The sequence below is a fragment of the Gobio gobio genome (assembly GCF_949357685.1).
Source record: "Gobio gobio genome assembly, chromosome: 15".
Taxonomy (NCBI): Eukaryota; Metazoa; Chordata; class Actinopteri; order Cypriniformes; family Gobionidae; genus Gobio; species Gobio gobio.
This window is the reverse complement of record NC_137108.1, coordinates 21570306-21583053: the sequence shown is the minus strand read 5'-3', so window position 1 is coordinate 21583053 and position 12748 is coordinate 21570306. Positions and strand designations below refer to the sequence as shown.

At 38.3% G+C, this 12748-nt stretch overlaps 1 protein-coding gene across 1 annotated transcript; it reads right to left on the bottom strand.

The window, feature by feature from the left end:
* Positions 1-1087: 1087 nt before the first annotated feature.
* Positions 1088-12627, bottom strand: cyp21a2 (cytochrome P450, family 21, subfamily A, polypeptide 2; the record flags this gene model as incomplete). Its single annotated transcript, XM_079837250.1, has 12 exons — positions 1088-1332; positions 1431-1534; positions 3555-3721; positions 5216-5329; positions 5850-5933; positions 6020-6106; positions 6206-6316; positions 6419-6514; positions 8553-8707; positions 8804-8893; positions 9780-9971; positions 12504-12627. The coding sequence occupies 12 exons, from the start codon at positions 12625-12627 to the stop codon at positions 1088-1090; spliced, it is 1569 nt and encodes a 522-aa protein (XP_079693376.1).
* Between the last annotated feature and the right edge of the window lie 121 nt (positions 12628-12748).

The following is a 12748-nucleotide window of genomic DNA, read 5'->3' as shown; positions in this document are numbered from 1 at the left end:
TACTCACCATCAAGCCATCCTAGGTGTATGACCGGCGGTCTGGCGGAAGCTAGATATTTTACTTTATAGTTTTAAAAAATGGATATTTTTCTTACACAACCCCATTGATTCATTTCAGAAAGACTTCATTAACCCACAGGAGCCGTGTGGAGCACTTTTATAATGGATGGATGCACTTTTTTGGGCTTACAAATTTGGGCTGGCATTCACTGCCATAATAATGCTTGGATTAGCCAGGACATATAACTCTGATTGTATTAGTCTAAAATTTGAATGTCATATACACCTAGGATGGCTTGAGGGAAAATCATGGGGTAATTTTCATTTTTGGGTGAACTATCCCTTTAACTATAATACAAGTTTTGACTTAAAACTAGTTGGACACTACTTTCATTATAATGATATATTTATAGTGTAGTTTAACCAGAATTGGATTTATTCTGACACATACGTTTCTAGTTACCCTGTAAGTTGTTGCTCAAATGTACCCAAATAATCACATTAATATATGTTTATGACAAGAAAATGTTTTTTCAGTATAGAGTGCTGCAGAGATGATGCATCACTCTGGTTCCCATGACATTTTCCATAGATTTTTTGATAACAAGCTCTGTGACCAACAAAGGTTTATGATTCTTGCATGTTTTGTTCACCAAGCTAATCTCATTTTATTAATTTTGAAGTTTAAATGTATTCACCAGAAGCTTTAGAATATAAACAAACTAGACCATGGTCACAAGATTTCACCATCACTAAGCTTCATAGTTTAAAACCTACAAGTTGGAATAGAGTAATAAAAGTTTAATAAAGATCACAAGTATAAACACAAGAAGGCTGTAAAAGCTGACTAGTGAGTAGACGATTATTCCTGTTCGGCATGATGATGTTTAATATCTCTGACAACCTCTGCAGTCCAAGAATCATGAGTGAGGCATTAATGATGTGTTTTATTTTGTAGAATAAAACAGGAAAATATCTTAAGCTTGTTAAAAAAAAAACCTTGACATTGGGATGATTAAACTGGAAGTTCAAAAATGCTAACTTGTTTCTGGGTTTTAGACCTCATTCCTGCGACATTAATAATCAGTTACTGTTCTCTTGGGTGTGCTATAACTGTGTACGGTTTGACTTTAAGAACCACACTGGCAACGCCTCGCAGGTCAGGCAGAGGCTCCTCTTTACTGGCAGGCAGGAACTGAAAGTCTCGCAGCAGATAAGCCGTGAAGAGAAACATCTCCATTTTGGCTGCCGCCTCTCCCAGACACAGTCGGGCTCCCCCTCCAAAAGGAATCAGGGCACGAAGGGACCCGCCACCACCTTCCAAAAAGCGTTCTGAAATAAATCAGATTCACTGTCACAGTTAATGAGCACTGTATTAAGTGTGTAAATATGCAAATTAGAGAAGTCTGACAACTTGTGTGGTTTTGTACCTGGTTTGAAGCTGTATGGATCATCCCAAACGGCTGGATCATGGTGGGCACCATACAGATTAGGAATGATTATTGTATTTTTGGGGATGAAATGGCCTGCAATACTGAGCAGAGGACTGAATGAATTTCAAGAATCTGACTCAACATTAAAAGGGGCTGTATGTAGAATTCATGTAACGAACATTTTACTGTCATATTCTATATTGCAAAGTTGTAATAGCAAGCAAATCACGTTTAACTTCAAAGACGCACGAGTGGAGAATTTATTTAGACTAAAACATCAAATATTTGCTGTTGAACATAAATGCAAGAAATTATATTTCTTTAAGAACGTTACATAGCTGTATTGTGAGCTTAATAAAGAGGAGAAAAATAAATGTTAGTAACGTCACTATGTGTTCAGAGCACTGAATGTCTGTGTTCCTGCCAAACATCCTACCGCTCACCTGATAACACTCAGCTTACTGTAGATTCAATGTGCCTTTGTTTTTCATTATTATCTATGAATGATTTTAAACTATTCTGCTGCTTTTAAACTATGGACAAATAAGCTGTATTCAGTTTATGTTGTTATATTTTAGGCACATATGTGTAGAGCATAATACTCCATGGGCCCTATTTTAACGATCTGAAACGCAAGTGTCAAAGCGTGAAGCGCAAGTAACTTTGTGGGCGGGTCTCGGCGCTGTTGCTATTTTCCCGGCGGGATAAATGGCTCTTGCGCCCGGCGCAAATCTAAAATGGGTTGGTCTGAAGTAGCTTCATTATTCATAGGTGTGGTTTGGGCGTAACGTGAATAAACCAATCCGAGCGTCATCCAACATTCCCTTTAAAAGCAGGTGCGCAAGTTCCATTATGGATTGCTATTATTATGGCGTATTTACCAGGCGCACGCCAGGAGCGGTTCACAGCCGAGGAGACTGATGTTCTTGTAAGAGCAGTGAAAGAAAGAGAAGTGAAGTTGTAATGTTGTACATTATGGTAAAGGTGATTTCACAGTCTTTTTTTTTTTTTTCAGTCTTTCAGTTTTTTCAGTTTTTCAGTCGATTTTTTTTCCTGGTTCTTGTCAGATGTCCTTATATACATATATGTCTTGCCACTATTGGGCAAACAGGTCTTATCCTTAATTATTACAATTAGCCTGAATCATTTGTAAGCTAGATTTATGCCTATTTTTTTTCACATCTTCGTGGCACACCACAATGATTTCCGTCATCTCATGTGTTAATATTTTTTTAGTGTAACAATTTATGATTTGCAAAAATAACTGTTGCATCTGTGTAGATTACATGAGCAAAGTGTATGCGCGTTGTGCACGCTATACATTATGGTCAAGCATGCGCCCTTAAAATAGCATAACGAACAACGCGCAACGCGCCACTGACTTTAGACTAGGTTTTTTCTGGTCAGTGGCGCAATTGTTTAATGGAACAGCAAAATAGCACCAGGGATTGTTTGCGCCGGAACACGCCTCCTTTTTTTGCGCTGAACCGCCCAGGTAGCGCAAGTTCATTCACTAGTTTAGCGACGTGCTTCTGTAGAGGGAAAAGCGCGCTTTGCGCGGGTGCAAAATAGGAATGACACATGCGTCGGTGTACAAAGTCAATTGCGCTGGGTGCAAGATAGGGCCCCATATTTCTTTCCTTCCATACTTCAAATAAGCATGTATGAATATTGTGCCATTAATTGACAAACTTAAACAACGACTGTCGCATACTCTCTTGAGTAGGTACTTATTTTGAATAAGTAATTACTTCACGACTGTTAAAAAAGTACATTCTATATAGTATGAATGTGTGTAGTATGAATGTAATCTGGACGTACTCCATTCGCTATGCTGTCATTATCAAGTGACCTACCAGCGTCAGTTGCATTGCTTTACTGCCATTCACAAACCCTGTCCTGTGGCCTCATGGGATAGTAAAGTGTCCATCAAATGCACAGTTTAGAATCTCACCAGAAGTAGTATGTCATCCAGGTACTTTTTTTTACCTACTCTCTTATGAGTACTGTGAATTCGGACATACTTCTTTTTTTAACTATTTTTTGCCTACTATATAGTATGCGATTTCGGATGCAGCCTTATTGTGAGTAATCACAGCTCTGATTTCACTTGATGCTCACCTGCTGTTTCGTATTGCTCTGTGAGGCACGGCGAGGGGAGCTACAGGTCGTAGTCTCAACATTTCATTGATCAGTGCACACAAATACGGCAGTCTGTGTCGGTCGCTGTACTGAGGGTATCGCACGTCCAGCACACCACACAGCTCCTCGTACACTTTATTCTGAACCTGGACGGTGAGAATGAATGTCTGTTATAGACTTGTAGATCAGGGGTTTCCAATCCTGCTACTGGATGACCACTGTCCTGTTCAGAGTTTAGCTGCAACCCAAGTTACATGTGATCCAAGATAATCAAGGTCGCCAGGATAACTAGAAACCTCCAGGTAGGTATGTTAGTGTAACGAACGTAGGACAGTAAGAGCTGTGTGTGTAAACCATAGGTGTAAACCAAGCATCAACCTCCCGCAGTTTCTCTTGAAGCCAATACGGAAGTGACTTAAACTGCAATTCATCGACTGGCCGCTAGAGACAGGCTCCAGAAGGGAGCAGAATCTCATGGAGCCCCATGTTAAAATGCCCAACTTTACAGCAGAAAAAAACATGTTTACAGTCTGGTACAAATTGTGGTTTTGGTCTATACGGCTAATTTTGCCCTTCATGACAACTGTGAGAAGGGGGAATTTTTTTATAACTCATTCGTTTACATTATATAAAGCTTTAAAGTCCTGCATAATTAAGGGCGTGGCCACTTTGAGTGACAGGTGGATAGCCATTTATCTGCTGTCTGTTAGTCATCGAGCTCCACCCACGTCCCGCCTCTTTGCTCATTTTCTATTATCTGAGAGTGACGCGTGATGACACGCTGAGAAGATGGCAAAGGCCAGCTACTTTACGCTTCAAAACGGCTCTTCAGAATCCTATGGGTGACATCACGGACACTACGTCCATATTTTTTTACAGTCTATGGTGTAAACCTCATTCTCCTGGCCTCAAGAGGCGCGCTAACAACTGATGCTAACGGCTGCCATCTTTAGCCTTTTTGTTAGTGCGCCCGCCTCCCATGCCGGAGATTGCGGTTCGAATCCAGCTTGGAGCGGGTAGAGTGGTTTCAGGGGGTTAATAAAGGCCTTCTGAAGCGAAGCAATGCGTTTGTGAAAAAAAAAATCCATATTTAACACGTTATAAAGTAAAATATGTAGCTTCCACCAGACCACCTTCCGTATTCAACTTACGAAAAAAGCATAACTGACACGATGTAGGACGTAGCGCAAGCGTTTTGAACTGCAAGAGGTGTTACACTTTCTTAATAAAGAATACGGAAAGCGGTCTGGCGGATTAGCTAAATATTTTACTTTATAAAGTTTTAAATATGGATATTTTTCTTACACAAAAGCATCGCTTCGCTTCAGAAGGCCTTTACCCCCCAGAGCCTTGTGGATTACTTTTGTAATGGATGGATGCACTTTTTTGGGCTTCAAATTTTGGGCTCCCATTCACTGCCATTATAAAGCTTTGATTAGCCAGGACATTTTTTTTTTTTATATAACTGTAATATAATTGTATTCGTCTGAAAGAAGAATGTCATATACACCTAGGATGGCTTGAGGGTGAGTAAATCATGGGGTCATTTTCATTTTTGGGTGAACTTTCAGGACATTGGCCCTCCAGGACCGGGGTTGTTTGTAGATAGAAGACATTTAAATACAGAAAACAACAGGTACCTCAGGCCTGTGTAAAAGGAAGGCCACAGTCCAGTTGAGCAAGGCAGCAGTAGTTTCTGTCCCTCCTATTAGCAGATCCACTGTGGTCATGTGCACATGAGTGTCTGTCAAAGTCTATGTATAGGATACAACAATATTTTGCATTTATTCATAGGATAACAATATTGGATTCTTCATAGTGAACTTTTTTGCCCCATGCCAAACTCCTGATTGCGCAGATTTCAATTGAAATGACTGGATCTTGTCTGCAAAAGTTCAATGTGACTGCAGCTTTAGAAGAATCATCTGTTTGTTTACATTTACATATGCAATAGGTGGAACCGCTTGAAAAATACTGTATATTTTATACTGTAACTTTGTTGAATAGATTAAAGAAAATATATTGTATTCACTTTACAGATTACAAATTGTTTATTTTATTATTTTCAACATTTAATAAGAACAAAAGAAGCTAATGACTCAGTTTGTCTTTTATAGATTAAATAAATATATATATATATATATATATATATATATAATTATTATTATTATTATTATTAATATTTTTTTTTATTCAGTAGCGAAATACAATTTATTTTTCAGTATTTTGAGGTCTCCAGTTTGGGAGACTTTGGTTCAGGAATGTATTGCTCACAATTTGATTGGCTGCCCCTTGTGTTGGTTCCAGGCACTGCAGAAGTGAAGAAGTCAGTGTTTCGCCTTCTTTATGGTCACTTCTCTGCACACATCACTCAGTTAGTATTTCGAAAATTTTAGTTAACTATGTTTGATCATAACATTCATAATTTGATCGTTCATTATTACCTTAAACTCCTCTATGTGTTGCCCTATCAGTTCATCGCGTCTGGCTACCTCCTTCATGAGACGAGAGAATGGGGGATTGGGTAATTTCTAGGAGGGAAAAAAATGTCAAAAAAGGAAATGAAATGCATCTTGGGTCAAAACAATTCTTAAATCCAGCTACTTGGGGGTTAAAATCAAATGTGTTACCCTGAGCAGAGGGAAGGAGTCCAGCGCTGAGATCCAGGGTGAACCCCAAAGAGACACAATGTTATTCAGACAGTCCTGCAGCTTCTGCAGCTCTTCTGAACTCTTATCATACTGTCACAATGAGAGACAGCAGGAGGTTTCAGTGTGAGTGAGACCATGAAACTGAGGACATGAATTGTATATTGTGGGGAATAACTTTTAAACATTATTTACAGTTTTGCCAAAGGTTAGTGTTGTGATGACATTACTCGCAGCCACAGTAAAATCTTCAGATAAATCCACTGCTTTTCCTTTGTAGTCCCGCAACACCTGTTTGCACAAAACACAAAATGTTTTCATTAAGGGGTAGGATTAGTCTGTATAAGTGGTATTTATAATTATCTAACATGTAAAAAAAAAGTTTTTAAAAATCCAACGTTCCAAAATAAAAAAAAATCTACATTTTCCAATGTGTTTTTGTCTTAGAACTTTTGTGAGGACTATAGTAAAACATGAAATTGACCTTGTGGGGACATTTTTGGGTCCACAGGAAAACGGTTTATAAGTCATACTAAATAATGTTTTTTTTTTTTTTTTGAAAATGTAAAAATGCAGTAGGGTTAGGCAATATAATTTACAGTTTGTACAGTATAAAAATCATTCTGTCTATAGAAAGTCCCCATAAAACATGGGGGAAACCCAACGTGTGTGTGTGTGTGTGTGTGTGTCAAGGCCCCAATACTTCAAGCAATATCAAAGAACAAACTAATATGATGCCATTTTGAATAAAATCAGGCCAAAACAAACTTCATTTGGAGTTTGTTTTGGGAGTTGGAAACAGCTTTCCAAAGCAAACTTTATGGAAAAGTTAGCTTTGGCTGGTACCATTGTACTACCATTGTACCACCTTTGTACTACCATTGGTCTGTGGTGATTATTAAATAGGTATGCAGAAATTACATAACAAAGGTAATATTCCTCCCTTCAGATCCATTTGAATAAATCTTGCATACAATATGATACAGACAAATTTTTCCAGTATTTGCTGCCATCTAGTGGAAACAGCCAAAACTGTTTGCAGGGTGCTAGAGCACACAGGGCCTGAGTTATACACTTTCAAAAATGGATTTATAACCAAAAAAAACAGAAAGCGTCTCTTTGTTTAGGGTTTATTACAGCCCAGACAACATATACTTCAATGTGTATCACTTTTAGCAGTGTTTTATGTAACTTCAAATGGTTTCCTGTAAAATGAATCCAAAATTGTGTATTTAGACCACTGTATGTGGGTATGCCGGAAATCCCCAAAAATGGTCCCAGAGTAATTTAGTGTAAATAAGTTACTTTGTGTAAAACAAATGCCAAAGTGATGCATACCGGTATCTATAAAGTAGACTAAGCTTTCAGATGGTAGGCTACCACATATGAGCTCAGAGCTCCTCCACAGAAATTTAAAATTTAAAGTAGGCCTATATAATTGATGACGTCATTCCGGAACCTTTATTATGGTTATTGTATTGTTTTCATTTCCATATATGTATTTTTTTATATTTTCTCCAACAGCCCAAGCAAATACAAGCCTATTGAATGGTGAGTAAAACAAATTCATAAGAAAAAAAAACTATATAATAAATCAGCTCCATTGCTGATTCCAGCTTAGGGCGTTCCATTTAAACACATCGCCAGTAGTGGGCACTCATGCAACGTAAGCAATGACGAATATCCAAGTGAACAAGACGGAGCGAAGTTAGTGAGGGAACTGGGAAGGGCATACAAATTGAACTTATGCTGCGTTCCAGTTAAATTTTATTATGCCCTGATCCCTCAGTCTCGTTCACTCGGATGTGCGTCATTGCTTGCGTTGCATGAGTGCCCACTACTGGACAAACATTTGCAATGGACTGAACTGGAACGTCCTAAGCCCTTGATCACTTCGAATCCAATGTGGAGTTGATTTATTATTTCTTTTTTTCCTTTACGAAATTGTTTAATGCAGCATTATATATGTATATAGGTGTATTTGGGTTGTTTTAAATGTTTTTAAAAATAATAAAAATATCAGAGTTGTTTGTGGTGGGGTAAATTAAACGCGATATGCGGTGACGTCACAATCGTGTTGCATTGTGGTATATTAAGCTACCTGAAGTGTACATATGAAGTAGACTCGCTCCCTCGGTCAAAATCTAGGGAGCAAGGGTCTGTCCATATAAACTTCCCTCGTCCACTTCACGAAGTGGAACACACTTCAAAATGGCGGCGGGGATTCCCCCAAGGGGAAGTGCTTAGGGAAGTTTGCAAGTGCGTGTCTAAAACTGGAGTGGAACGCAGCATTAAACAGCCTGTGTGTGTGTATGTATCTGCCCTATACCTGACAGAGATGGTGTGCTTGCTTTTCTATGACAGAGTGCAGGGAATCAGTGGTGCAGCGCTGCAGAGCACTATGTGCCACACGCCTATGAGCCTTCCATTCCTCACTGAAATCACCCAAAGAAATGGTTCGTCCTCCACCTGACACTATATCAGCTAAGATTGAGGCACAAGAACAAACACATATGAGATAATGATATATAGGCAGCCTTTTTGAAGTAATAATTTGACTGCTGGGCTAGTTGATGTTACCTGTATATGAATGAGGCCTCCCAGCAAAGTCTGACCATTTTTTAATAAGAGCCTCGCGGATGATCTCACTATTGTTTAATATCACCATGGCTGCAAAAAACAATAAAAGATTTTTAAGCACATAAGGGAGACAAGCTCTACAGTAGTTGCCACACATTTTTCTTACTCTGAATATTTCTCAGGCTGTTATTTTTTGTTATTGATCAGAAAAAATAAATAAACGGTGAAACAATTATACGATTATTATGGAATGGCAAAAAAAGTCACATTTTAATGTTGCATTTAAAATATCAGTCAGTTTTGGCTAATATATAATTTACTAATAAATTAAAAAGGCAACATAAAACAATAAAAATGTGACAACATGAACTTACCTGGCTTTTATGGGGGAAACCCTTCTCTTGAAAAAATAATGTTTCTTGTTAAAATATACCATCATCATTGACTCTTGTCTGAATATGCCTGTGTACTTTTTTAATCTAACAACTATAAAAAATATGAAAAAATAAGATGGGAGAATTTACCCTTTTTTTGCCTTAAATTGTAATATATCCCAATATCTATTCCTAGCATATTGGGAGAAATTGATTAAATACTGTTATGTAAACATAAACAATAATCAATAACTACCTGAATAATTACCTGAAAAACAGAATGCATACCAATTGTTCTGTTTTTATTTTCCTTGTTATACAATTTTTCTTTTGTTATACTTTTAATACTCATCCTCTTCTTTTTTTATACTATGTAAAATAATTTATTGGAAAATCAGTAATAAAAAGTAAAAAAAAAAAAAAAAGAGAAGATAATTAACATTAACATAAAATTGATTATATTTTGTTTCATTGGACTTCCTTGTGACAACTAATGCTGATCTCCACCCATTGAGCAAAGTTTATGTAATTTTACATTTGCATGAGTTGTGGTTCATAGTGCATGATTTTTGCTAGCGAGCTGAAATAAAAAGATGAATTACTTGTGCTGCCACAGTTGAGCCGATAGATATTTCCATAACGATGTGCCAGTGCAGTCAAGTGGACGGGCAGATGATCTTTGGCGAGATCCAGCATGTTGCCCAGCAGAGGGAGAGAGAATGGACCAGGAAGAGTGGGAGAAAGAGGACTAAGGAAGCGCTTAGAGAGGGAATTCAGGAGTTTTGGCTCAGCAGCTATGTCAGTGGAAAGACACACACATATTAAAATGGAGCAGAGCTGTCAAATTTCACAATCTCCTTTGGGGTGGGCAATATATGCTACGGGTAGACATGATTAACCGGTAGAAATTTCTCAACCAGAGATTTTGGATATTGTCCCTATCATGGTTACACTCACTTGACGTTGCTTTGCTACGCAGTCGCACAAGCTTATCGTTTGCATGCATTTTTAAAGGGATAGTTCACCCAAAAATTACCCTATGATTTACTCACCCTCAAGCCATCCTAGGTGTATTTGACTTTCTTCTTTCAGATGAATACAATCGGAGATATATTAAATAATATCTTCCAAGCTTTATAAGGGCAGTGTAATAGAGGATGATATTTTGAAGCCAAAAAAAGTGCATCCATCCATCATAAAAGAGCTATGGGGGGTTAATAAAGGCCTTCTGCTGCGAAGCGATGCGTTTGTGTGTGAAAAATTCCGCTTCAGGCAGACGGCCTTTGACTACCAACACCAAAAGTGTAAGGAGATGTAGGAGTAGCGTAGTGTTTTGTTTTGCTCTATACTCTGCGCTTCCAAGTTTGTCAATAAGTCATGCGTGAGGTCAGGGGTAGTCTCGCTTAGCCAGACCTTCAGACTGATCTGGACTCTACCGCTGCTTTCATTGGCTAAGGTCCGCCCAGAGGCCGTCTGACTGACATATGACTAACCGACTAACGCGACCAATCACACTTCGTTTTGCTCCGCGTCATGTTTAGTTAATAATTCTTTCAAGAATGTTGTGCAAGTTTACTGCAACAACGATGCTGCGATTTCCACATACTTTTGAAAATCCAGCGTTTAGTTGATCCTGGTAAGCGCTCTTTGTCACACCACAGCGTTCTTCTTCCACAAGGGATTTTGGCTTCATGGCATTTGTTTCCAGGCGGAACGTTAAAGAACACAACACACAAGTCTCGCAGACATCCTGTAGAATTCAACCAATCAGATGATGACTTCTGAAGTGTTTCCAGATAAGAGGCTGAGACTAGGTCAGGGGTTAGCCTACTCTTCGCTGCAAGGTGATGTGTACGGCCGTCTGTCGGAAGCTAGTTATTATAGTTAAATTGTCCTATAGTGGATATTTTTCTTACACAAATGCATCGCTTCACTTCAGAAACCATGTGGAGTACATTTATGACGGATGGATACACTTTTTTGGGCTTATGCCGCGTTCCAGGCAACCCGTAACCCGTGTTTTTCCAACCTTCAGCCCGTGAAAGTGCACTGGAACGGCAGTCAAACCCGTGACTTCCCACCCGTGAACTCGTACTAGATCGATGTACTCCCAGTAACGAGATCTGACGGCAATGACAGCCCCGTACGGATGCGGTGTTTATGAATCAAATATACAATTAACGTTAAATAAAAAGTATAACAGCTTTTCTTGCCGTTTTTTTCCCTCCATTTCCTTCAAATAAGCAAGTAAGCACCTTTGGCGATAGAAATGATTATAAATTTAGCATAAGCCTCATAAGGTCCGCCATGCTTTGTTTACATCTAGCTACCACACGATTCCTTGCGCTCAAGCAGTTTGTGGCGTGACTTTGCCTGGAACGCTACAAAGTCGTGAGTAGTGGTTTGAAGTTGTAACTTACGGGCTCAAAAACCAGCCTGGAAAGCAGCATTAGAGAGACTGTTTCTGAGTGCTATCTGAGAGTCATGCCAAGTGCGAACACGAAGCCTGCTCATAAAGCACATGTGCCAACTGAACAGAGTGCTTTTTGCCGACTAATCAGGATTAAACGGTTAAATACACATACTTGCGAGTCAGAGTGACTACGTCTTTGCAAGTAAATAGTCATTATGTCTTAAGTTAACGTAACAGTTGAGAAAGTAAACACTCAAGTATATTGGATCCGTGCAGTCGGTCTTAAAGTGACAGCATTCAAATTTACCTGCTGTCATTATTAATGTTAATCAAACAACAATAAAGAAAAAAAATCTCTCACTGCTCTTGACTCATTTTTGAGTCACTTTTGTAACTTTAATGAGAATATATTTATACATTTTAATTTACACAGTGAAAACTGTGGGGCTTTTTAAAATATATTTTTTATACATTTTTATACATTTTTTTTTATCTCTAGTGCTTGAAGTTTTTTAGGCAGGTCTATTTAATGTGTGTCTTTGTTCTATTGTAGTTTTTCCCTATATGCTTGTAATTCATTTCTTTGTTCTTTCTTTATCACTGTTTACATGTCTTCAATAAGCTTGAGTTTTTTTTTTACTCAGGCTAGTATACATTTTTTGAGGTATTGAAAATGGTGACAAGAATTAAGAAATTTCAATGGTATAATTTGTTTTTAATGTCATAACCTTAATTAAAGCAAAAGTAGATATACTGTGATATATATCATTATCGTGAAATACAATTATTCATATCGTGATATAAGATTTTGCTCATATTGCCCACCCATAATCTTCTTCTGGTATTCAGGTTATCAATGGAAATATTCTTAAATCTACGCCTCCACAGCTCTGATTTGAATCAAACCTCCTACCTTGTGGTTTGTTGCTTGCTTTGGCATCTCCGTCACTTTGCCTGTCAGTCTGTCTACAGAGTTGGACCACAAGCATCCACAAAATGAACAGTAACAGCGCCACACTCACCGCTGAGATACACATGCTGTTGATTCTTTATTGAGTCTAAAAACTTTCTGAAAGCTTTTCTTTTACTCTCCCCCTTTTATTATCTTCCTTCACCAACCCTGCTCCAATCCACATGATTGAGTGTTGTGTCTCAATG